The sequence below is a fragment of the Myodes glareolus genome, chromosome 13 (genome assembly GCF_982192425.1).
Source record: "Myodes glareolus chromosome 13, mMyoGla1.1, whole genome shotgun sequence".
NCBI lineage: Eukaryota > Metazoa > Chordata > Mammalia > Rodentia > Cricetidae > Myodes > Myodes glareolus.
In genome coordinates this window covers 74,389,298-74,415,792 of record NC_142038.1, presented here as the reverse complement: position 1 = coordinate 74,415,792, position 26,495 = coordinate 74,389,298, and the positions used below count along the sequence as shown (strand labels likewise).

Genomic DNA, 26,495 nt, shown 5'->3' with positions numbered 1-26,495 from the left:
GTTTCCCTGTAGCTTTGGAGCCTATCCTGGAACTTGCTCACTGTGTAGACCAGGCTGACCTTGAACTCACAGAGATCTGTCAGCCTTTACCTCCCAAGTGCTGGGATTAAAGGTGTGTGACACCTCCACCACTGCCTGCTTAGACACAGTTTCTTAATTCTCTGGACTTGAGTTCTAAGGGACATCGTCAAAAATTATGTAATTTTCTATTCTCTTTCACAGATTCCACACAGTAAATCTATTTAAAATGTATTTCCCTTCAGTATACCACAGTGAGATATGAAAAGAACGAGGCTGGCCTCCAGATATGACCCTTCTGAACAGGAGGGAGAAGAGAGAATGCACACTTCCCAAGGACCCAGCACATGCTTAACTTGTGTTTGCTTGCCTGTGTGATTAAGACAGCGAGCGTCTCATTATGTGTCCCTGCCTGACCTGGAACTCCCAGAGATCTGCTTGCCTCTGCCTCCCAAGTGCCTGGTTAAAGCCAGGCACCACCACATCCTGTCTGCCTTTTTCTTTCTTAGATGCTCTTAACAGCACCGCAGAGTGGTGCTCTGTCACCGGCACCTTTTAGGGAAACTGCTTATACGCAGTCATGCATGTCAATGAACCTGGTACAGGAAGAATGAAACTTAGAGAAATGAAGGAACTTTCCAAAGATGTCACAGCTATGAAATGGTGCTGTGTCATAGTCTTTCTCTACTTTAGCCTAATGACGGGACCCTTGTGCTGGGGGGGAGGTAGCGTGGTGTGTGTGGTAGTGGTGTGGTGTGTATGTGTGCATGGCTGGAGGAAAACACTAGCGTCCTTCCTAAGCACCTGCATTTCGTTTGTTTGTTTGTTTGTTTGTTTTAGACACAGGGACTCTCACTGTCCTGGAGCTTGCTAAGTAGGTTAGTTAGTAAGCCCCAGAGATCTACCCATCCACCCTCATTCTCCAGTCCTGGGGTTCTAAGCATGTACCATCCTAACCAGCTTTTAAAATATGGCTTCTAGGGAGCAAACTCAGGTCCTTGTGCATGCAAAGCAAGTAATTTACGCAGGCTGGGCTATTGTTCCAGCTCAGTACCACTATTTCATGTGGCACCAACGGCAATTAAATAGGAATATATAGTCAGCAGAACCAGTATCGTCATGCAGCCAAAGAACCTGAGTTATGTTTGGGTGCGATTGGGGTAGAGGTGTGGTTCCGTTGTGCCAAGCTCACTGAGCGTACTGGAAACTCTGGGTCTAATCATCAGCACTGAAGACCATAGTGGCCTTAAAAGTGATCCATGCCGGAGATAGCTAACTCACTGTCCTGTTCCTCTGTCCCCAGAACTGTCAGCACAACACCGCTGGGGATCACTGTGAGCACTGCAAGGAAGGTCACTATGGAAATGCCATCCGCGGATCCTGTAGGGTGTGTCCCTGCCCTCATACCAACAGGTACAGTAGACAATCCCAGGTGACAACAGTCGGCAGTCACAGGGAACTGAGAGTGGGTGAGGGGAGAGCAGCTTGGAGAGAAGTAACTGCCGAGGGCTGAGAGTCTTAACAGTAGTGGGGGTTGTACAGCTTCTCAGCTACATTAGTCATTGAGCTGATACTGTTTGTGGGTGAATTGTATGGTATGGGAATAATACTTCAATAATCCTGATACACATAAACATATGATATGTATATTTGTCCTTTTGGTTATGAGCCTAACCTTTAATGGTTGAGCCATTTTTTCATGAACAGACACAAATGCAAGGAAAATATCGATCATCAAGCAGAAACGTCTTTTAAAATTCTCCCGTTTGTCTGTTTCCTCTTCTTCTTCTTCTTCTTCTTCTTCTTCTTCTTCTTCTTCTTCTTCTTCTTCTTCTTCTTCTTCTTCTTCTTCTTCCTCCTCCTCCTCCTCCTCCTCCTCCTCCTCCTTCTTCTCTCACTCCGTGATTTAACAGACTTTCTGGGCACCCACTATGGGGCTCAGCTTGTACTAGGGAAACTGACATGCAGTAAGGATGGTGAAATCTGATGTCCTGGGGCTACACTGAAGTTGGTTAGGGAAAGGAAGGGTCACAGCTCAGTAAGTACGTGCAGAGATAAATGTGAAGTAGAATATCAGATACACATGGGACTGTGTGACTGATGGTGGTGAGTGGCTGTGTTAGAGAGAATGGCTGAGAAGCCATGGTTGATTGGCAGGGACATGAGTGATGAGTAGAGAAAACCGAGGTGCATGTTGGTCCCAGAAGGGGCAGCCTTGCAGGGTGTGCACCACCCCAACACCAACAGGTACAGTAGATGCTCACAGACAACAGTCAGAAGGGACAGCCTTGCAGGGTGTGCCCCACCCCGACACCAACAGGTACAGTAGAAGCTCGCAGACATCAGTTTGTGATTGGGCAGTTGTCCAGAACTGAGAGAAGGTGCTAAAGAGAAGTTCATGCAGAGGCAGGAGGAGTGAAAGTGACCCAGGGGCCTCCTTATTTGGATGTATGATCTTCCAGTTACTGAAACAGTGAGTCTCATGAAAGATTAAGAGGTGGTAGCAGCACAGGGACAGGGTGAGGAACAACCCTGACCACCTCCCCGAGAGCAGGGCTCAGGACCATTCATGGAGTAAGGAAGATGGGCACTTCGGGCATGCAGCATGGCAAGAGGACATGAGGAAACATTGGCCCGTCATCTGTGTGTGTGGGTGAACTTCATAGGGTGCTCGTTTAGGGAATGACAGCTTTGGCCCCATCTGGAGGCTGGATTTTTCTGTCCCTTGATGTCAGCCATGTTACCCACAGACACTTGCACATGCCCAAGAGGACAGTCAGCGGTTCCAATAGAAGTAGCTTTCAAGTCTTGAAAATTTGCCTGGATAATCCTGAAGACCCATGGGTCAGGGTGTTACCTGCAGCTAAGTTCACAGGAGTCTAACGATGCCACTCGCCTGCAGGGCCTCCACGGGAGTCTTTTCCGAGATGGGATTTTCGAGATAGGGCTGCTTTGTAGATGGTTCTGGCATTGAGCTCATGGGAGATCTGCCTGTCCCTGCCTCCCAAGTTCGGAGTTTAAAGGTGTGCACCACCATGCTCAGTGTAATTAAGGAAACAATAGCAAGTGATACAAGAGGGATTCTTTAGGTTTTCTTTCAGAACCAAGAAGGCTGGAGGTGCAGCTGAAGGGTCCAACCAGGACTCAGATTCTATGACATTCAAACCTTGAAGACTATAGCCAAACATCTGGGTTTACTCCTTGTTGTGATGGAAGCCTTGTGGGAGTCTGAACCCTTGAGCCCAATCATAGCTGTCATTCAGGCCTGGTGTGACTGAGAGACCACAGGTAGAGCAGTCACCACTATTTCTCGTGTCCTTTGGACATGGCACATTGTTCTAATCTTGTTCTTTGTGATGTACTCACCATGGGCTCCAAGGAAAACGTGACACAGCAGTTAACTAAGTAAAGTAGTGATGGGCTTGAAAAGAGAGAAACTGTACCTGTGCTACACAGGCTCAGAGGTAAGGTCAGATGCAAAGCATTCTGATACCAGCCATGGTCAGCTGGACTAACCATTCTTCCTTCTCCCCAAGTCACGTGCCTGGGGGCTGCTTCCCTGGAGATCCCCGAGTCTGAAATGTCTGCCTTGCTTTCCTAACTATGTGTTTGGTTTCCCGTTTGGCTTGCCCTGTCCTGCGGTGTTATTTGTCTAGGGATCTATCACTCCGTGCCTGCCCAGACTCGCACAGACAGAGGCTGACAGGAGAAGGAAATGGCAACATTTCTATCAGTGCACTCAGGAGATTTTCATTTTGGGTTAAAGCATATATCTATCAGCAAAGCCAGCTCCCAGACTCAGTGGGGCTGGGATGCACACAGATCTTAGGGTTTACCGTTACAGCTGTTTGATGTCTCTTCCTCCATTGATTGAAACGCCACCGAGAAACTTCATATGATCCTCGGGAGGCCTCTCCTGTTAGACAGCATCAGGGTCACGCTCCACAAGCATAGACACTATGCAAGTCCACATGGCTATCTCATAGCTTCTCTGTTTTGAAGCAAAAAAGATTTCTCAAATATATTGTCTGTTTAGAGCTAGAAGAAAAGGAATTGAAATTTCAGGACCTGATTAGAAAACAGTGCGAAGCATCGTCAAGGTCACAGGGGAAGCTCTGCACCTCTCTGGGCTCCCAAGGCCCGGCCGGCCTCCCAGACGTGGGCTCTGTGCAGAAGATGCTGGCATAAACAAGGAGACAAGGCGTTAAGAGAATCCTGCCTGGACTCGCATCCCTTCCTTGTTATTCCTGGGGAATTGGTGTTGTAATCATCTCTTCCAGACTGAGTCTGTCTCCAGGGAAAGAATGCATTTTCCAACCCAGAAGGAAAATGCATGTCTGCACCCACCCCATCTGTCCAGTGTCAGCTGAAGTCATTCATCATGCACTCTGGCGAGTCTCCAGGGGCAGAACTTTCTCCCCACACAACTTTCTTCACTCAAAATCTTCCCCACAATGGGTTTTAATATTCACTTCATGGAAGCTGGTCTTTTATGAAAGAAAACAATGAGCCAATGGGATTCTCTTTCCACTGAGGCCTTTTTTCTCTCTTCCTTTAAGCTTTGCCACCGGCTGCACTGTGGATGGAGGAAATGTGAGGTGTGCCTGCAAGCCCGGATACACAGGAGCACAGTGTGAGAGGTAGGCTCCTCCCTGCCCGTGTGCTGCTTCCCCAAATTCTGCAGGTGAGGTGTGTTAGACAGGTTGGTTTGGGGATGCTATCCTGCTGAGGGCTAGAAAAATTTTGGAAAAAAATAAAAGACTTCTCACTCAACAAATTATTAACATCCTTCTCTCTCTTGCTCATCTTTAGAAGTCTGAAGATGAGCATGCACCACACAAACACACATACACACAGACTTATAGTCTCCCAGTACATGCCACCATGTACCCCAGGCCCCATCCTCATTCCTACATGCCCTTTCCCATCTCTACACATCTCCCCTCATCCCAGCATACCCCTAGCCTTGGCCAATACCCTACACACTCACCCTTCCCCACATCCTCATGTATTCTTTATATAACTCTCATATCCCAAGGTCCTTATGCTACTTCCCCCGCATTCTTAAATACTTCTTCCCTAAATATCAGGTCATGATTTCATTCCCATAGACTCATTCCTACACATGCCCACACCCAAGTGTACACGTCTCTATATACACTTGTCCTCACAATATTCTTTTCTGTATATGTAAATAATTTTAATTATAATTCTGTGTAACACACAATCCATAGCCATACACTCAGGAAAGCCTGTTCGTTTCCCAGTTCCTGCTGCTTATCATAATACCGCTCATATTAGAAGTGTTTAGTAATACTAATGAAACAAAAGATACTACTAATAATGAGTGTAGTGGAGGGCATGTGCCCCAGAGATACACTTTAGTTATTCACAGACAGGTTGTCTTAAGTAGCTTCTGTGCACTGGATGCGCGTAGGTTGAGTAAGGCAAAAGGTGACTCAGGTTCTAAAAGCCTAACATTCCACCTCCCAATAATCCAAAGGGCTGCATTGAAATACACAAAGTATTTGGTTCCCTCCAGATCTATCTGTATGTATGGGATATTGCTGCTAGGGGATGCGTGGGACTCCAGTCACACAGCCAGCTGGGCAGAGTTGGGTTGCATCTGAAGAGTCAACTAACCAGCCTTGGAAAGCAAGGGATGGAAGAGTCAGCTCTGTGGATATGGGATGCTGTGTGGGCCAGAGAAGCAGGGCTTGGAAGGCATCTTAGGTTTTGTAACTTTAAAGTTTGGGGTGCACATCTGGGAGAGGCTTTCCTGATTTTAGCCTCTTTGTGGTTCTGTAGAAAGAGCAAAGTCAAAACAGCAACAGGCTTGATGAGGCGTCTGTTTATTTGGCAACTGATTTGGAGAGACATTTTTTAATTAACAATTCTTCTCTTAGCATATGCTACACTTGACATCTCAAAACAAGTTATTGTTTCTTAATTAAAAACATCTTTTCACAAGTGCCAGGCTGAGGCACCATTTTTATTTATTAAACATTACTGCATACTGGCATCATTCATGGCCCTGATGTTAAGTCTGGAATGACAGATATGGAGGTCAGGGGTCAGAAGTAGGAGTATACTATATAGAAAAGCCTGGTTGAACTTGGGAGGGGCAGTCTGCCTAGCGTAGGTGAGAAAAGGCTTCCAGCTCCTCCCATACCCTCTTCTCTCTTCCTCAGCCGTACAGAGCCACAGACAGGTGTGTCCTCTGCTCTTTATTCCTGTACTAATGTCATCTGGGAGACAGGGAGCATTGCTCCAATTCACTGTGCTTAGCTGTGAAGGGAAAGCAAGAGGACCACTTATTTCTTGTAACCAGTAACGCTGCTCTGTAAGAATAAGGAAGAAGAATTAAATGCCACGATTCTTTGTATGACCTCGTAAAGGATATGTTGTACTTTTAATCTTTTCTCCAGAAACTTCAGACATAAGTGAGAAGTGAAAATAAAGTATTTTAGAGCATACATCTTCCACAGAATAGAAGAACACGGGGCTGATCAGTGTGAGGCCTCAGTACCAGCCCCTTACCACCCTGCTTAGTAGATTTGGACAAACTGCCTCTGCCTTGTTAACAGGGAAGAGTATGTGGGTGTCTGCCTTCCTGTCTACTTTCTGAAATGTGCAATTACCAGTGATACTGATAAAATGACTGCTGCACCCCACCTTATAATCTTGGTACATTTTGTTGAGTGTCATACTGTATGTGAAGGCTGGTAGACTGTCATACCATACTTATATACACTGGTCAAGGTGGGTGTCATTCATTGGTTCACCCATCTCTCCAGACATCACAGACCTACTGGGCTCCTGGTATGTGCCAGGCAACTCTGTGAGTCCTAGAGACACAGCAGTGAGCAAACCCTCAATGTTTCCTGAAGGGATCTGATTGACAGCCCAGGAACGCAGCCCAGGTGGCACAGGCAGGGCAGCCAGTTGTTTCTGACCCAGGATCTACATTCTCTGAAGATATCACCAGGGTGCCTTCGGGAATATATGCTGAAAATGGCGGGGTTGTTGTTGTTGTTGTTGTTGTTGTTGTTGTTGTTGTTGTTATTACTGACTTAAACCTTGGGGAAAGGGTTACTGTATTTCCTCGAGCCTATCATCTCCATTATGTTAACATAGTATATGCCAATTTACTGAAAATTCAGGCTTCCTCATATAGGGAAATACTGATAAATAGAAATATTTTCATTGACTTCCAAATATTAGAAATGTAACATATTTTATTTTTCTTACAAACTAAATTTAAGCATCCAGGGCATATGACCTTTGAACTTGGAGGTTTGGGCTTGCCGTCTTACTGTGCTATCTACAGTGACAATGGCCATGACCGGGGCAGCAGCTGTGACTGCTGTTAGTACTGTCACCATCTTATATACCCCGCTGCCGAACTTAGCATAAATAGAGATTGCACAGCCTTGAAATCACACATTAGGGAATACAGAAATTCTTTTCCATGGAAAGGATTAAAACTCCTGGATTTATTTCTATGAATATGTTGGCCTCAAATAAAACAATATTTATGTGATGTCTTCAGTAACATAACGCAACAAAACCCAGCCCACCCCGACATCTGTGTTGATCAAACCATTTATTCCTCTATCATTCAACTATTGGACAGTCAGTAGAAGGGCAGGTGGGATGTAAAAGGGTGATCCCTGCCTTCCTTCTACCCTTAGGAGCCTCATTATGGAACAAAATAAACATGAGAAATGTTCATTCTCGCCAGCCTGGGTCACCTTTCCTATTACCCAACTATGGTGTCTCAAATAGGGAAAATAAGGTCGTAAGTGATAGTTATTTGAGTTTTTCTTAGCCTTTCTATGTTTTGTGAAGGTGTGCACCAGGATATTTTGGGAATCCCCAGAAATTTGGAGGTAGCTGCCAACCATGCAATTGTAACGGCAATGGCCAGTTGGGCACTTGTGACCCCCTAACTGGAGGTAAGTTCGATGCGCATCCCCAGTGACCCAAATCTTAAGGCTTCTGTGAGACAGTGGTCTAACAAGTATGACATAGACCTCTGGCTCACAAGTTGCCCTCGCTTGACAGTCCTGGGAGTGCTTGAGTAGGGTTGGTAGCTTCGAGAACAATTACTTCATTAATTTTCTTGTTTTTTAAGAAATTGTTTTAAAATCCCAATGAGTTGTAGTTCAGATAACTTCAGACACACTTTGGTGATTTTACTGAGCTGTTCCTGGGACACTGCATTTTTTTAAAACAACAACAACAACAGCAACAACAACTTTCTTTTAAAGTTCTGTGTATATGTCTGTCTGAGAGCAAGCACACGAGAGGGCCACTGTGGGTGGGGTGGGAGGTTTAGAAGCCGCTTAGAGCTGGAGCTGCAGTTATGCCACCTGGGGTAGGTGCGGGGACTTGAACTCAGGTCCTTGGCAAATGTAGCTCTTGACCACTGAGCTCTCTCTCTAGCCCACTCTACAGTTATTTTTTATATCAGCTCTTTTTCTGTGAACCTGATGAAACTCAAGTCTTCCTTCTCTCTTACCTATACATGTTCTGGCATGTGTCAAGTCAGAGGTGTGGATATTATTTCTGTGTGAGACAATTTGTCACAGCTCGTATGAATTCATTCAGAAAGCTTGGAACAAAACAGAAAAATGTTCACTTCTTTCATAGAAAAGTTGAGAAAAATATCTACCAAAGTAGCATATACGCACTTAGGTGAATTCTCCCATCTTACAGTTGTGGGCAAGCTGACCTAAGCCAGAAATGTGCAGATTGTAGCCAATCAAGCAGCTGTCCCCAAGCAACACTGAACAAATGGGTTAACAGCAATCTAGAACAGTTGCTTAAGAGATTGGGGCAGCTACTCAGAAGTTCAAGTGTGGCCTGGGCAGCTTAGTGAGACTCTCTTTTTAAAAAGTAGCAAGGGACTCAAGATGGCTCAGTGGTTCAGACTACTTGCTGCCCTGCCAAAGGACTTGAGTTCAGTTCCCATGCTGTGCATAAGGAAGCTCACACCTGCAACGCCAGCTTCAGGGGATCCAGTGCCCTCTTCTGGCCTTCACAGCTATCTGCATGTATGAGGCATGTGTGCACGTGTGTACATGCATGTGCATGTGTGTACACAGACACACACACACACACACACAAATAAAATAAAAGCAAAAGTGACGGCAGTAGCAAGAGGACTGAAGATGTGCTCAGTGGTAGCGTGTTTGTCTGGTTCCCAGCTGAACCTCTACAAGAGGGGAAAGGGAAAGAAGATATGCCATGCCCGAGAAATGCCCCTCTTAGAAAAGAGACGGGAATAGCTAATGGAGGAGGCCACTAAGAAGTTCATGCTCGTGGCGATGGCACGGTGGAAGTGGCGTGGAGGGGCCAGTGATGCTTTGGGGACTGGACAACTAAAACCTTCTGTAGAGGGCGTTCTGAGTCCAAGCTAAAAGGCAGAGGAAGAACAAGTTAAGTAAAAATGTTCTTTTTTTCACCCTATTTTAGACTGTGTCGGCCAGGAGCCCAAAGATGGCAGCCCTGCAGAAGAATGCGATGGTGAGAAAAGGGGACTCCCCCCTTTCCAAGCTGGGTTTCATTTACGATGTGTGAATTGTACTGGGGACACACACTTTCTAGATAGGGAAACAAAGATAAGAGGACAGGGAAGGACGGTGTTGGCTCCACTCCTGCCCCGCCACCCGCTGCTGTCTTCCACCAATAGGCCACCTTACCTTCCAAGTCTCAGTTTTTCCTATGGAGTGGACACACAGGATGCCCAGCTCCAACAACTTCTGGGGATGCCACATCACTTAACATAGCATCCAATCATCTGTGTGCTATGGCACATGTCTGTAATATCATCAGGTAGGGTGCTGAGGCATGTGGATCACTAATTTGAGGTAGCTTAGGCTACTTAGTGGGACCCATTCTCAGAAGCAATCAACAAAAATAGTCACTATCAGATACCCCATAAACAGTCACTAGTAGACACCCCATAAACGAAACAGCCACTAGCAGACACCCCATAGACAAAAAAGGGTAGTCACTATTATTTTCCCCCACACAAGCAACAAGCTGCTAAGAATCACTATGTCTAGTAAAAAAAAACACTCTCGAGCGTCCGGTTCATACACCTTTCCGGGAGCCAGCTAGAGCTCCGACTCTGCCTGTGACCATCGGTGTCTGAGCTCCAGCCTACAGCACATAGGACTTTCACTGTGGCCCCTGCAGACTGTGACAGCTGTGTGATGACACTCTTGAATGACTTGGCCACCATGGGTGAGGAGCTCCGCCTAGTGAAGTCAAAGCTGCAGGGCCTGAGTGTGAACGCAGGGGCCCTAGAGCAGATCCGGCACATGGAGATGCAGGCCAAGGACCTGAGGGTAAGCCTTCGGTGGGGATCCAGACAAGTTGCTTGTGAATATGCTGTGACTTGCTCTCTCTTGTGGAATCAGTCCTCATGAACCACTTTACTCCATGCTGGAATGTTGACTGGCTTGATCTTGTACAGGTCTTGTGCAGGCAGCCATGTCTGCGGTGAGGTCATGAGTGTGATGGCTCTGGCGTGACCTGAAGACTGTTTCAGTCTGATCTTTCCTGGCTCTGGCTCTTACAGAATTTCCACTCTTCCCTGAGACTTAGGAGGAAGGGAGTGTCACCCGACACTTCTCTGTGCTGGGACCAGTACTGAGTGTCTGTGTTACCCAGCAACACTGCACAAAGAAACTTCCCTGATGAGCTGAGAGCTGCCCTAATGTTTGCATTGAGAGGTACAAATTTTGCTCAGGTCATGGAGAAATCAAGTCGTTACTGACAAGGAAGTTTCCTCCTTATTGAGTGGCTCTCTTAGCACTGGGAGGTTCTCTGCAGGCTACTGTGGAGAAAAATTCATCAGCAATCGTAGCCAGCTCTGAACCTCATAAACTACAGTAAGGACCAATATGGCAATATATGTCCGTGGGTGCAATAGTGGCACAAATGCCATGTGGGTTACCAACCAGGAGGAAGCATGTAGCTGGTATGGGAAATCTGGTAAAGACTGGGGATTACAAGGGTGCTACTACTATTAGCCCTCGAGAACGCTACTATTATTCTACTAAATGGGCACAATATCAAACTTTACTGATTTCTGCTCTTACACATATATTTTGTTTCTTCTTTCTACATTCTGTGGAATGATTTGCTATTCCTTTTCTAGTTTCTTATGATCAAAGCTTGTTTTACTGATTTAAAACTTTCTTGTTACTAACGTAAGAGTTTAATGCTGTGAGGAAATGCTTCTCTTAAATACTACGTTTGCTGTGTCTCCCTGACTTCACTGTATTGTGTTTTAATTCTCATCCAACTCAAAACATTTTTCTATTTCCCTGTGATGTATGAATAACCCATAAGTAATTTAGAATTATATTTTAATCCTAGATCAGAGACTTTTTTTCTGATGACTTTCTAGTGTTGATTTATAATTTGATCCTTTTGTGGTCAGAAGCAAGCTATGTAAGATTGCAATGCCTTTGATGTGTTGAGGTTTGTTCCAAAGCTGGGATGTAGTCTGTCTGGGTCAGACCCACTGTCTGGGTCAGTGATCTCAGTGTCCTCGGAAATAGGGGGTGTGGGGGGTATTATGACAAGTGGTGGGACCTCAGGGCTGGAGTCAAGCTCTCTCAAGTAATACTGAGGGGTATTCTTCCCATTGTTGAAGGCTGAACACACAACCTTGAAACTGCCTAATGCTCCTTGTTGGCAAAAGGAAAAAAAGAGGCAGGTCATAGAAGTTAGTGTTCTGACCAGCACCTAAACAAACCCAGAAGCTTGGATCTCTGCAGGAAAGTGATGTCCTCAGCATCATCAAAGCAAAGTCTGGATCCCTGCTGGAAAACAACATCCTCGGCATCATCATAGCGAAGCCTGGATCCCTGCTGGAAAAGGACATCCTCATCATAGCAAAGCCTGGATCCCTACTGGAAAAGGACATCCTCATCATAGCAAAGCCTGGATCCCTACTGGAAAAGGACATCTTCATCATAGCAAAGCCTGGATCCCTACTGGAAAAGGACATCCTCAGCACCATCACAGTGTGCGAGTCCTGAACTGCTAATGTATGGACTGGCCTTAGAATCGGGGAACAGGGTTTCATGGTGGGGGACTGTGACAACTATGAGATCACTAGAGATGATAAAGGAAGTGTGGGGGAAGGAGAAGACTCCCAATGACTGGTTGAGCCTGCAAATGTTCAGCAGACACAGTAACCAGAAATGCAGCAGATAAGAGACAAGGGCACCTTAGAGAAGAAATGAAAATAGTAGGACAGTCTAAAATTTCTTAAAGAATGGTGTCCGTTAGGAGAAGTGAAATGAGGAGAGCATCTGACAGAAGAAGTAGAGATGAAAAGACCCAATCAAAAATCATGGATTTGATAAAATACGTTTATTGAACTACAAGAATTGATGAAGTAAAACCAAGACTAGACACAGTGAAAGGGGCTTTGGGTGAAGTTTAATGAGTGCTTTTGGAATGAGAGCTGATGCCAGTGGCTCCATCTGGAAATAATTCTCGAAGAATGGTTCCCTTTCGTTGCTTGGGGAATTCAACTCCATGGTTTATAGGTTTAATATAGAGAAGGAAAAAAATCTTTTCTGTTGTGAGAGAAAAGGAAGCCCCATGAGTAGTTGTTTTGATTATTTAGTGCTTTGCACAGACGCTGTATGCCAGGCTCCATTCTTAGTGTCTCACTCATATCTCACAAGGGCTCTTGGAGAAAAAACCTCTTCATTTAACCGACACATAGAAACTAAGCAAGAACAACAGCATATTCACACGGCTGGAATTCAAATCAAGACCAAAGTCAAAAAGACCATGGTTTGCTCCCCACCTTCACTCATGGCCGCTCAGTGTGCTCTCATTTGCTCCTCACCTTCACTCATGTCTCTCAGTGGTCCTTAGCTTTCCCACTGTAAGTTACAGTGATCCGTCTTATTCCTCTGTCACACAAACTCCATTAACAGCTCAATAAAAATGAACTAACATCTTTGCATGCTCTTGAGTGTGTGTGTGTGTGTGTGTGTGTGTGTGTGTGTGTGATATCCTGTAGTTTAGAATATCTTCATAGTGTCAGGCTCACCTGCTAAGCTGCAGACCTGGGTTTGCTTTACTCCACATTGTCTCCAACGTACAAATGAAGACAATAGAATTATTTTTCTTAATCTCTCTTTCACAGCATTACATCTTTCCTCCAAAAGTTAAAAGTAATCCCTGTCCTAAATATGTGTGGCAATGTCACCTTTTCAATACTAATATAATATTAAAATGAGTAGCGATCTGGATTGTGACCCATCGCAGCGGTCAGCTGTGCTGCGTCAGGCGCGTCATCCAATTTTCTTAAAAATCCAAGGACCTCATTTGAATTTGAGGATATCTGTATATTCACTCAGAATCCCCTCCTGTACTATAAGGGTTTGGATATAAGGGTTCTTTCAGGACAGCTAGCTATATGTGCCGCTTTTATAAGGCAAGGTCATTAATTCAAGTAAAAAAAATCTCTTGACTTTTGGATTTGCTGTAGTTTGGGTCTTTAGTGCCACAATACCCCCTCCCCCCACACACACAATGCCTCAATTCTGAAGGGGTATTCCAAATATAAGAGATGGTGGTAGGTTTCTAGAATTGGGTACATGCTTTCAAGGAGCTTTGTTGGCCCCCAGTGCCTCCTTTTTCTCAGTTTCATTCAAGGGAATGAAAAGTTCCCAATGTGCTTCAATCGTGAAGCATTGCCTCCCCAGGGTCCAAAGCAACGGGACGAAAATTTCTAAAACTGAGTCAAAGGCAACTTTTTCTTTGTCAGTTGATGATCTTTTATTTATAGTAACTTGCTAAATTGACTATAATGGTGGAGAGAGGGCCAACACATTAACTTTATTTCATAACCTTATTATAATTACAACAGAAAGTAGATTCATCTTGCAAGTTATTTCAAAATGTCCCAGCCCCCACCCCGCCCCAATAGAGCCAGCACTGACTGTGTTGAAGGAACCTGAGCCCGCTGGGCAGTGTCTGCTCTGGACTGGAGTCTAGCTTTGTGTCTTCTTCTAGAGCCAGCTGCTCGACTTCCGCTCCGCCATCTCAAGTCAAGGCTCCAAAATGGATGGCCTGCAGAAAGAACTGAGCGATCTGAACAGTGAATTCGAAACCTTGCAAAAAAAGGTGGTGTACTGAGCCAATTTCCTTAACCTCTTCCTCCTTTGGGGGTGATTTCAGTTCATTTTCCCCTGTACTCTAACTCACTCATAATGAGGTTTTTTTTTTCATGTAGGCACAAGTCAATTCCAGAAAAGCACAAACTTTGTACAACAACCTTGATCAGACGATCCAAAGCGCCAAAGAATTGGACACGAAGATGAAAAACGTCATCCAGAATGTGCACAGTAAGAAGTGGCCAGCCCGATTACAGCTTACTGCATAGCCTTTCTGTATACCGAATAAAGAGCTTATTTTTGAGAGCTCAGAATTAGGAAAGAAGATCCCACGGTGATACTTAAAGGTGAACAGGACTCTGCAAACCTCCTAGAGCCCCCAGTTTAATGAGCTCCTTGGTGTTTTCCAGTTCTCCTGAAGCAGATCGCTAGGCCAGGCGGAGAAGGAATGGATGTGCCGGCGGGTGACTGGTCCAGGCAGATGGCAGAAGCCCAACGCATGATGCGGGAGCTTCGGGGCCGAGACTTCAGAAACCACCTCAGAGAAGCAGAGGCCGAGAAAACAGAAGCCCAGCGCTGTAAGTCCAGCCCCGATTCCTGTGTTTCCTCTAATCAACTCGAAATACAGTTTTCTAAGCGCAGTCTTAGCAGTTTTCTAAGCTCTGGGCAGCAGGAGGAAGGTCTCACTCAGTTCAGCAAACCTTGCTGCTAGGATCCGCAGTGGGAATGGGGCTGCCCCTTCTGCCCTTGGAGCAGAATTCTCTGCAGGTTTCTGAGAGGCATGGCGCCCTACCACAGTGCAAATGACCTCAAAAATGGTTCTAAAATGCAAACATTAGTGCCTTGCGCCCCCCCACTTTTTTCTCTTTGAGGCAAAGTCTCACTCTTAGCTCAGGCTATACCTCCGCCTCACAAGAGTTGGGATTACTCGCATGAGCACCAAGCATAGCTTCATAAAACCATTTTTAAGAATTATTATTTTACCACTGCTGAATTTTTTAATCACAAGTTTACATTGGCACTATTATTATAAAACAAAGCCTCAAGCCAAATATTCAAGAATTTGATTAGGTATATATAAAGGTTTTAAGTAGAGAAAATGCTTCATTGGGTCAAAATAACAAAATTAATTTAACACATATCTTTCAGAATGGATATGTATTCTCTGATAAAATGTTGTATCTAGGGCACATGTACAGGTTGTAGTTGATATGTAACATTTGTGCTAATCAGCATTAATATTTGCTTTTAGCAGCAGAAGAATCATGGCCTTCTAGTCTGTTCAAGTCCTACATCTAAGGCCATTCACCCATGAATCTGTCTCTAATCATCAGCTGATGTTCTCAGAACACCTACTGTTCTCACGCGCTTGTCATAGCAACCACACAAGTCAGTGTGTGAGTGCACATGATAGGTCTACATAAGCCCTGCTTTGCCTTCCTGCTCCCTCCAAGGCTGTGGGAATCATGGAGCGAGCAGGAGCTGGCTCTCTTCCTGTAGTTCTGGCACCGAGCTTCAATAAACTCATCTCTCAGGTGAAATCATAAATTATGTGTTGCAGTGCTGAACCGGGTCAGGGCCTGGCTGGAAACCCACCAGGTGGAAAACAATGGACTGCTAAAGAACATTCGGGATTCGTTAAGTGATTATGAAGCCAAACTTCAGCAGCTGCGTGCCGTCCTCCAGGGTGCAGCTGCCCAGACAAAGCAGGCCACTGGCCTCAACCGTGAAAACGAGGGGGCTCTGGGAGCCATCCAGGTGAGCCACAGGGAGGCAGGAGTGGGCACCGGTCCAGGTTACCCACCTCAGACCCTGATCAAACAGGAGCGAGGAAGAGTAGTCATTTTGCTTCCCGGCTACCAGAGGATTCTGAGTCCACTGACAGAGATGGAGGGCATCAGAGGAATGACGTTGCTGATTGGATGAGAGAGCCATCAAGTCACATCCAATGTGTTTTTATTAACACTGTGTTAGATATTATAATAATCACCAACACAGGCGATCAAAACATTTATTTACCTGTATATAGGAAAGAGGCAGAAATATATATATATAGGCCACACGCCATTATGATGGCAGAATTTAGAGACTAAGGTTTCAGCACACACAAACACATACAAGAGAGATGCACACAGACAAACACACACATGCACAGCGACACACAGTTACACACAGTCACACATACACACGCGATAGATCGATAGATAGATCAGTCAATAGATAGGTAGATAGATGGATGGATGAATGGATGGGTGGGTGGGTGGGTGGGTGGATGAATGGATGGGTGGATGGGTGGGTGGGTGGATGAATGGATGGATGGATGGATGGATGGATGGATGGATGGATGGATGGATGGGTGGATGGGTGGATGGCAGGCAGGCAGAGACTTTCTTTTTGGCTGCATTTGGAGTCAGCCCTGGGGTCCCATGTCAGGCAATTGTTTTAACATCAAGTCAACACCTCAGCCCTATTGTTTATATTTTTAATGGCTAATATCCTACATCAAAACAACAGCAGAAAAAAAGAAACAAAACAAAACAAACATGAAGGATTGTGAAACGACAGACCAGAGTTGAATAATGTGGATTGGCGCTCAAAGAGGAGAAAGACAACCAGTATTGCCTTAGTGGGTGACATGCTCAGTGCAGTGCAGTCCTGGAGAGCAGAGCCTCTGTTTGCATCTCTGCTATGCCAAGGAAGAGGGCAGGCTCCAGCAGTGTGAGCCCCAGCCTCCTAGCCTTCCAGCCTGGCATACTTCTGCCCTGGGCCATCTCTCATTTGTGCCCACCACACACTTACTAGGACTGATGTGTGGAGGTGATTGGTCCTAGTTCATTTATTTAGTTGAAATCTTATGTTCTGTTCTCCAAAGCAGATCTTAGTAACATGCCCCACCTCACCGGTGGAGTTGCCCAGTGTATGAGACCTCTTCAGCCACGGTAGCAGAGGGTACCGTAGTAACACAGCAACACACAGCGGGAACCCAGGCCCCATCAATCACTTGCAGCAAGCTAGGCTATTGTCGGCTTCAAGAAAACATTTGACTTTGTCTTATTTGCAGTTGTCCTGTAAGTTTGTCTGTGCTTTCTGCTAATGTGTCATGGAGTATGTGCACATGGGCTCTTTTATTCTCTCCAGAGACAAATGAGAGAAATGAATTCTCTGAAGAACGACTTTGCCAAGTACCTGTCCACGGCAGACTCTTCCCTACTGCAGACCAACAATCTCCTGCAGCAAATGGACAAAAGCCAGAAGGTAGCAGACACTGGTTTTCTAGAAACATCCAAACCAGTCAAATGCTATTGTTAGGAGTAGGCAAACCTACTGACTTTTAATTTGAGCTTATCCTTTTTAGAGAGAACTCTGCACCCCCAAATAATAACAGCAGCTCTCTGCTGGGAGGGGGTATGAGTGCTGGGGAGCCTTAAGCCTACCAACATTACCTCATTTGTCTGCAATGAGCAAGTAAAAAAAAAAGCATTGCAATGCTGTCTTAAAACTACCAAACATGCCTTTCTTAGTGGAAGGCATCAGAGACTTGATAAAAGGCTGACAGACTTCTTAGCAGCCTTATGGGCATTTCGAAAGAATCTTTCCCGTGTCTGTTTCTATATCATTAGAAGCCCTTCACTTATCAGAGCCTCATCTTGAGGATGACATTGGAACTCCATAAACCTTATAAAGATGGTGCCCATTGGAAGGAAGATATTCAAGATGGTGACAAAACTTGGATTATAGTCAATGCCACTGTCTGAACTCAGGATAAACTGATATGATAAAAATGACTTAGAAAATATAAATTCTCATGAGAAACATAATTTATGAGGGAGTTTGAGAAAATGGCATACATGCTCACTGCTTAAATTTATGTTGTTTAATTTGAATAAAATAGGAGTACGAAGGCTTAGCTACAGCTTTAAATGGAGCAAGACAGGAACTAAGCGACAAAGTGCGAGAACTCTCCAGATCGGCCAGCAAAGCATCCGTAGTGGTGGAGGCCGAGAAGCATGCGCAGTCTCTACAGGAGCTGGCCAAGCAGCTGGAAGAGTGAGTGCCTGACTGCAGAGGTCCAGGCATCATGGGTCAATTGAGCACCAAGCAAGGTCTTCACTGGGCTGGTTGGGACCTGGGAGCAGGGTAGAGGGCTGGATCAAGGCCAAAGCCCCATCCAGAACCCATAGTCCAAGTCAAATCCAGACTTGCAATGAGATCTGTCTCCCGGTTGTGTCCTGTGTACAGAATGGCAAGTGCACAGCATAGTGCCGTCACTGGGAGAATATCCGCCCCAGGCAGAGAAAGGATGCTGTAGGGCCTATACTCATCCTGTATCATCTTCCAGGATAAAGAGAAATACCAGCGGGGATGAGCTGGTACGCTGTGCTGTGGATGCTGCCACTGCCTATGAGAACATCCTCAATGCCATCAGAGCAGCGGAGGATGCAGCCAACAAGGCCACCAGCGCCTCGGAGTCTGCCCTCCAAGTGGGTACCTGGAGCTGCCCTGGCTTGCTGGACTGGCTCTGGGGGCAATTTGTTTGCTTACTCTCCCATGCATGGGACAGTATGAAAAATATTATTTATTCAAAATCAGAGCTTGTTATACGTAATTGACTTGAGTTTGTTCTTGGTTTGGATCATTTCTGCATTTACTGACTATTTGATATCAGGAGTGTAATATAGAATGTATTTGTACAATCAGAAAAACATACCAGTGTTATTTTGAAACTAAACAAATAGTTTATCCTCCTTTAAAGTAGGTGTTTTTATGCCTTAATGGTTGATGTTTATTACCAAAAGAAAGATTTTTAGAATTATCTGGTTTGCCATTTTTTTTAAGCAATTGGGTCTTAAATCTGGGCATGTCTACAGAAGCCCACAGGATCTTTACTATACTGTATAATGTCCCTATAGCCAAGATATAAAGGATAGAACACTAAATAATAGAGTTGGGAAGCTGATCTTTGAAAGACCAGGCTCCAAAGCTTGAACGCCTCAAGGCAACTAAATGATTGCAGGGGTTTTGTGCAAGCTTAGGCATCTGTCACTGAGATCAGCCCAGCTCCCCAAGCCACAGGCGCACATCTGCCCAGAGTCCTAACCGCATCATTAGTCAACAGCGTGTCATTCATCTCTTTCAAATCTTGTTCTCTAAAGATTAAAGACAAGGGATTAGGGGCTAAGGTGAAAAATCTTACTCTGCGTTTGCTAAGACAGTGTCTGCTCAAAGGCTGATAAATATTTTGCTTTCAGACCCTGATAAAGGAAGATCTCCCAAGAAAAGCTAAGACTCTGAGCTCTGACAGCGATGAGCTGTTGAACGAAGCCAAGGTCACACAGAAAAGGCTCCAGCAAGGTATTAGGAGGGTGGATGGCAGGGAGAATCAAGGACTTTAATCAACCTGTGGGAATGTGGGGACGGTCTGATGCAAAAGTGTGTTCTGATCCCACTGTCAATGCAAACGGCACTTCTCCACTCGTGGTTTATGTTATTTGGTGTCATGTATTTACCAAGAGTCCTAAACAGCCCCTATCCATTCTGCATGAACCTGACGTGGGTCTTATGTAGATGAAGAAGTTGAGAATGCTAGCCTTCCTGGGCCTGACTTTGGAGATACACTTAATTAATACACTGGTAATTCTGGCAGTGGGAAGCCACATACGAAGGCCGTTTATTCTAGATCATTACAGCAACTGCTTCAAGTTACCCTAAGTCCTAAAAGCTTAGCAACTCAAAGTATCAAAAAATAATCACTGCCAACATGAGCCATAAGAAAATTTTAACAATTTATTTTATTTTTGGTAATTTTTCATCTCATGTACTTAAACATAATTAAATTGTCTTAACATGGGGGCATAGTTCAGGGGTAGAGACTTTGAAACACAGGAACTACAGCCATTTGAAAGCCAGCAATCCCCAAGCTTTGAAAATGCTGCCTCTCGAAATTTTCTGGTCTCCTGCAGGAAGCCATGGCCAGGCGGGCGTCTGGGCTCTCAGTCCTTGCTCAGCTACTGAGTCCATTCTGAGGACTGGATGAAGACTCTTATTTATGTACTAAATATTTTTGAAAATCAAATGCACAAAAAGTATGTTCTGATATGCAATCATTAATCAACATTAAGATTTTATGGAATTATGTCTGCCTTCTTTATAACACTGGGCTTAGAGTTGGATTGGCATGGAGCTTTTGCAGTTGCTTGCTCATATATTTTTTTTTGATGGTGCTGTTAATCAGACTTGAGCCTTGAACGTGCTAAGCACTCCCTCTATCAATCCTCCTATCTCCACCTCTTCAGAGCTAGAGTGACGTGTGGCTGTGGCCACGACGGGTGTTCTAAGTAGGTTGGGGTATTGACTGTGTTGCTGGAATCCTAAGAAGCCATGAGTCACCAGCATGGTGTTAATACGCTGGCTGGTTACTTTCTACGTCTCAAAGATGGCTGCATTGCTAGCTAGGGATGAGGATTGTACCATTTTCTTCATCAATTTATTTTTGATGTGTCACGTTGAACATCTCTCAGGGAAACCTAGGGACAGGTCCTTGCATTGTTCTGCAGGAACAGAAGCAAACACTCACGTTGAGTCCTCTGCATGAGGCTTTCTCAGGAACAGCCTCGCCTTGGCTGCAAGTCATTCTTCTGCATTGTTCATTTGCTCATCCAAATATTCATTCATTCATTGAATGTGTGTTGGTAACCGTAAGTCCCGGGCAGTGCCAGCCACAGACTGTATGTTGGGACAGCCCTTCAGCAAGCCTCCTCTGTTCAGGTCAGAGTGGAAGTCTAGATGTCCCCTGGGTTATTCTGCATCTTTGTGTGTCCTTTTAAGAAGCCAATCACCACAAGGCTCTGGTAAACTGCTCTTCCAGCCTCTGTATCCAGAGACCCCACAGCTGTGGGGATAGGTACTGCAGCGGCATTGGTGGGGTGATGGCTAAGGTATGCATGCATATTCAATGGTCTGCAAACATTGCCCACTTCAGAGGCCACAAATACCCACAGAAGATCCATCTCCATGAAGTAATTGCCTCTTGGTGTTTCCTTCCTTCATGCCTTCATTTAGAAGTCGGTCCAGCTCTCAGCAGCCTACACCAAACCCTGAATACCGTCTCAGTGCAGAAGAACCTGCTCGATGCCAACCTCACTGCTGTCCGTGACAGTCTCCATGGGTTACAGAGAGGTAATCATCACCCTAGACCATAGTTTCACCGGTTCTTGGGAAGAATGTCCAGGTCCTTATGCCTCCCTCCCTACTTCTGTGTGTTCTAGGTGATATTGAGAGTGTGATCCATGGTGCGAGGAGCATGGTCAGGAAGGCCAATGGTATAACAAGCGAGGTTCTGGACGGGCTCAACCCCATCCAGACAGACTTGGGACGCATTAAGGATAGCTACGGAAGCACGCGACATGAGGACTTCAGCAAGGCTCTGGCCGATGCCAACAGTTCAGGTATCAGGATGTCTTCACGACGTTCTCCATTGCTAAGGCCTTGATCCATCGCTGCTCCTTTCTGGTAAAGTCTGACCTCAAATTAGAATTATGAGATCTATTCAAATATCAGGATGTTGTGTTAGAGAGGCAGGGAGAATATCTCCTTTTCCCTGTGTGTGTATGGTGTGTATATGGTGTATGAGCTTGCTTGTGTGTTCATGAGTGTATACAGGTGAACAGATGCCAGAAGTTCATGCTAATTCTTCAGTCATTTTCCTCCTCATCTCCCCCCCCCAGAGACAAGGTCTCAGTGTATAGTATTTCCCATATATACCTGACTGCCCTGAAGCTTAATATGTATAGCAAGCTGCCCTTGAACTTAAAGATCTGCCTGTCTCTGATTCCTTAGTGATAGGATTAAAGACATGTACCACATGCCCTATGTCCTTCCTGTCTCTTACAATTTGTGTGTGTGTGTGTGTGTATGTGTGTGTGTGTGTGTGTGTGTGTGTGCATATGTGTGTGTGTTTGAGACATGGTTTCTCTGTGTACCCCTGGCTGTCCTGGAACACACTCTGTAGACCAGGCTGACCTTGAACTCAGAGGTCCACCTGCCTCTGCCTCCCGAGTGCTGAGATAAAGACTTGTGCTACCACGCCCAGCCAGAAGACAGTTTTGAGGGCTGGTCCTTGTCTTCCACTTTGTTTTGAGGCAGGGTCCCTTGTTGTTCACTCTGTGTGTGCCACACTAACTGGCCTGTGAACTTCTGAGGAGTCCTATGTGTCCCCACCTTCTAGGAGCCCCACATTCACCACATTTGGTGTTTATGTGGGTTCTGAGACTACATTCAGGTCCTCATTCTTGAACAGCAGCGCTGGGCCGTCTCCCCAACTCATCCACTTTATTTTCTGAGGCAGGGTCTCTCATGGAAGCTGGAGTTCATACCTGGAGATGATGCAGATTAGCTGTCAGCAATCTCACCAATTCTCCTATCTCCACCTTTCAGTGCTGGACACACGCTGCTGTGCCCAGCTCCTTTTATGGGTCTCGGGGTCTGAACTCAAGTACTTGTGTTTGCATAGCCAGTTACTTTACCAACTCAGCCACATTCCCAGTCCCTGCATGACCTAGAGGTTTTATTTTATTTCCCCTTCTCCTCCACCTCGTCCATCTCCTCCTCCTTCTTGTACTGTGGAAGTTCTTAATCATGATTTATTTGTATGATTGCTATTAAAGGATAAGAAAAGAAATATTTTCCCATATTAACCAAGGAAAAAATTGATACCTACATCATTACAGAAATCTGTAATGAATTTAGATGAGTCTTGTCTGGTTATAGTCCATCTTGTTCCCAGGATTTCCAGAACAAATATTCCCATAAGAACACCTGCGTTCAACCTTTTCTCAATATACTATTAAAATTTCCATTTTCTCATTTCATCAACAGTAAAGAAATTAACCAAGAAGTTGCCCGATCTTTTTATCAAGATTGAAAGCATCAACCAACAATTGCTGCCCCTGGGAAATATCTCTGACAATGTGGACCGAATCCGAGAACTCATTCATCAGGCCAGAGATGCTGCCAATAAGGTGGGTTTCCATGCTGCCATAGCTGCTGCAATCACCTGGACAGGGAGGCTTTCATCTATACAAGTGCTTGTTGTCTGTCTTCTCTGGATTCTGATGTTAAATGAAGTTTAGCTTCCTTTTGTCACCTTCAAAATGTACATGGTCTTAGTGACCTAAATTTTGTGTTTTATCAGACACAAACTGATAAAGTTTGAGTTCACATAAACAGGAAGGAGTTTCTCTCGGGCCTCACTTTTAACTGTAATTGTGAGGTGGAGTGACGGTTCTGTGGTCAGGACCTAGACTCTTCCAGTTTGAAAGTCCATCTTTGTGGAGTTGGAGGACACAGGAGCACTGTGGTCTGGGTGGGGACAGGAGGGTCACTGGGACTTGATGGCCGCCAACCTAGCCCCAAGCTCAGAGAAAGACCCTTTCTCAAGGAATAAGTCAAACTCTATAGAGCAGGACACCTTACCTTCTCCTCTGGTCTCTGCTCACAATCAGGCATGTGCACCTGCACACACACACACACACACACAATCCATACAGACACAGGCACACACAAACACACCCTATACAAGGGATGCTTGTCACAATATTATGTAATCATGTTTTAAAAGAAAAAGCCAACTGTTTTTAGTAGTAAATTCTAATGAGCTGGATTCATTCATATCACCCGGATCAACCTACAAATATAGTATCAAGAAATCAAATTGTAAAAGTATGGCCATATATCATTTACATGGAAATATTTAAGTGTGAAAAGTAGAGTAGCTGTAACTGACAGGAAGTAGACACATCTAGAGTCGTAGATGAGGTCTAGACAGGAAGAAGACACATCTAGATCACAGGTGAGGTCTAGACAGGAAGTAGACACATCTAGAGTCATAGATGAGGTCTAGACAGGAAGTAGACACATCTAGAGTCGTAGATGAGATCTAGACAGGAAGTAGACACATCTAGATCACAGGTGAGTTCTAGACAGGAAGTAGACACATCTAGAGTCGTAGATGAGGTCTAGACAGGAAGTAGAGACATCTAGATCACAGGTGAGTTCTAGACAGGAAGTAGACACATCTAGAGTCCTAGATGAGGTCTAGGTAGTGAAAACAGTAAAACCTGCATGAGCATTGCTTAAGATCCCAGCTCCAGGGTGGTGGCTGTGAAGGGAGAGGAGGCCGCAGGAAAACGCTATCAGGTAGGCTTCCTTTCTTAAGGTGGGGACATAAACGCAGGTGTGTAGTCTCCATCTTTTACTGTCCACACACAGTGTCTTTTCATTTTAAAAAACAAAGGTGAGTTCCCCAGGGGACAGGAAGCCAACCAGCTGGCCAGGAGGAGACTCAGCAGTGTGGGTGGGTCTACTGTAGGGCAGGTGGCGCGTGGAAGAGAGAGTTCTCTTGTGAGCTCACAACGTGTGTGAGAGGACCCTGGCCGCACATCACATGACTAAGGTGTCAGGAAACACTCTAGTGCTGGACAGATAAAGCATGTGTTGGTGTCGTTGGAGTATCATTCCAAGATAGTTATTCTTTTGATTGCTAGAGGATATTTGTTTTCTGTGTTTTAGACTGGACCTGACCAGTGGTGGTCCACAGACCTGTTCTAATTGGATGACTCTTGCTGACAGTTCTTAATATCTATATGATATTAAACAGAAATGTCTGTAAAGTTTTAATTCTTTGAACCGCATGGTTTGGTGAACTTCTGTTTCATATCACTTCCTTATTTACTTTTCTAGTAATTTTAATGTTATAGACATATTGATTGATGACAGATTGGAGGAGGAGAGCAGGACAGGGCCTCTATCACAGGTTATCTGAGAAGCACAGCCTAGAATCCTAATGCCAGTGTGTGTGCTCACGAGTGTGTGCCAGTGTGTGTGCTCACGAGTGTGTCAGTATGTGTGTGTGCTCACGAGTGTGTGTCAGTATGTGTGTGTATGCTCACGAGTGTGTGTCAGTATGTGTGTGTGTGCTCACGGGTGTGTGTCAGTATGTGTGTGTGTGTGCTCACGGGTGTGTGTCAGTATGTGTGTGTGTGCTCACGGGTGTGTGTCAGTATGTGTGTGTGTGTGCTCATGGGTGTGTGTCAGTATGTGTATGTGTGCTCACGGGTGTGTGTCAGTATGTGTGTGTGCTCATGGGTGTGTGTCAGTGTGTGTGTGTGTGCTCACGGGTGTGTGTCAGTATGTGTGTGTGCTCACGGGTGTGTGTCAGTGTGTGTGTGTGCTCACGGGTGTGTGTCAGTATGTGTGTGTGCTCACGAGTGTATGTCAGTGTGTGTGTGCTCACGAGTGTGTGTCAGTGTGTGTGTGCTCATGGGTGTGTGTCAGTATGTGTGTGTGTGCTCACGGGTGTGTGTCAGTATGTGTGTGTGCTCACGGGTGTGTGTCAGTGTGTGTGTGTGCTCACGGGTGTGTGTCAGTATGTGTGTGTGCTCACGAGTGTGTGTCAGTGTGTGTGCTCACGAATGTGTGTCAGTGTGTGTGTGCTCATGGGTGTGTGTCAGTATGTGTGTGTGTGTGCTCACGGGTGTGTGTCAGTATGTGTGTGTGTGCTCACGGGTGTGTGTCAGTATGTGTGTATGCTCACGAGTGTGTGTCAGTGTGTGTGTGTGCTCACGAGTGTGTGTCAGTGTGTGTGTGTGCTCACGAGTGTGTGCCAGAGATCTTCCTCAGTTGCTCTCTACCTTATATCTGGAGACAGTCTCTCTCTGAAGCTGGAGCTTGCTAACTCACTTAGATTGTCTAGCCAGTAAACCCAAGGGCTCCTCCACTGTGCCGGGATTACAGACATGCATTACTGAACCTGGTTTTTGTTTTTGCTTTATGTTGATACTAGGGATCTAGACTCAGGTTCTCATGCTTGTCTGCAAGCCCTTTACTGACTGAGCCATATCTTACCACACACATGCATATTCAATTCTAAATGTCTGTAATAAATGCAGGCATAGTATGTAACATACTCATTGGCAATCAATTCCCTTTGAAAAAGTACCTTAGAGAGCTAGGTATTGTGGGCCATGCCTGTGACCATAGCACTTAGAGGATGACAGTAGAAGGATCACAGATTCAAAGTCATCCTGAGATGTAGAGTAAGCCTGATGCCAGCCTAAACCACTAAACACTGTCTCAACAACAAAAGAAACCCTTATTCAAAATATTTTAATGTCTCGCATTTCAACCATAAGCACTGTCATAAGGGGTTCTGTGAGCATTAAATCCATGAGCATTAACTGTGGGGTAGGAATTGCTATTAAATGCCATCACGATCACCATCACCATCACCACCATCATCACCGCCACCACCACCACCAC

At 45.3% G+C, this 26,495-nt stretch overlaps 1 protein-coding gene across 2 annotated transcripts in view; it reads left to right on the top strand.

Moving 5' to 3' along the window:
- Positions 1–26,495, top strand: part of Lama3 (laminin subunit alpha 3) — a 235,761-nt gene that overhangs the window by 168,496 nt on the left and 40,770 nt on the right. For both annotated transcript variants that reach the window (XM_087896244.1, XM_087896245.1), the window contains 16 exons: positions 1,322–1,431; positions 4,578–4,658; positions 7,870–7,976; positions 9,499–9,549; positions 10,225–10,376; positions 14,080–14,190; positions 14,300–14,411; positions 14,591–14,758; positions 15,742–15,938; positions 17,319–17,435; positions 18,073–18,227; positions 18,520–18,661; positions 19,430–19,532; positions 21,240–21,356; positions 21,446–21,625; positions 23,055–23,197. In XM_087896244.1, coding sequence (XP_087752370.1) covers positions 1,322–1,431; positions 4,578–4,658; positions 7,870–7,976; positions 9,499–9,549; positions 10,225–10,376; positions 14,080–14,190; positions 14,300–14,411; positions 14,591–14,758; positions 15,742–15,938; positions 17,319–17,435; positions 18,073–18,227; positions 18,520–18,661; positions 19,430–19,532; positions 21,240–21,356; positions 21,446–21,625; positions 23,055–23,197 — 2,046 coding nt within the window. The remainder of the gene's footprint in view (positions 1–1,321; positions 1,432–4,577; positions 4,659–7,869; positions 7,977–9,498; positions 9,550–10,224; positions 10,377–14,079; positions 14,191–14,299; positions 14,412–14,590; positions 14,759–15,741; positions 15,939–17,318; positions 17,436–18,072; positions 18,228–18,519; positions 18,662–19,429; positions 19,533–21,239; positions 21,357–21,445; positions 21,626–23,054; positions 23,198–26,495) is intronic.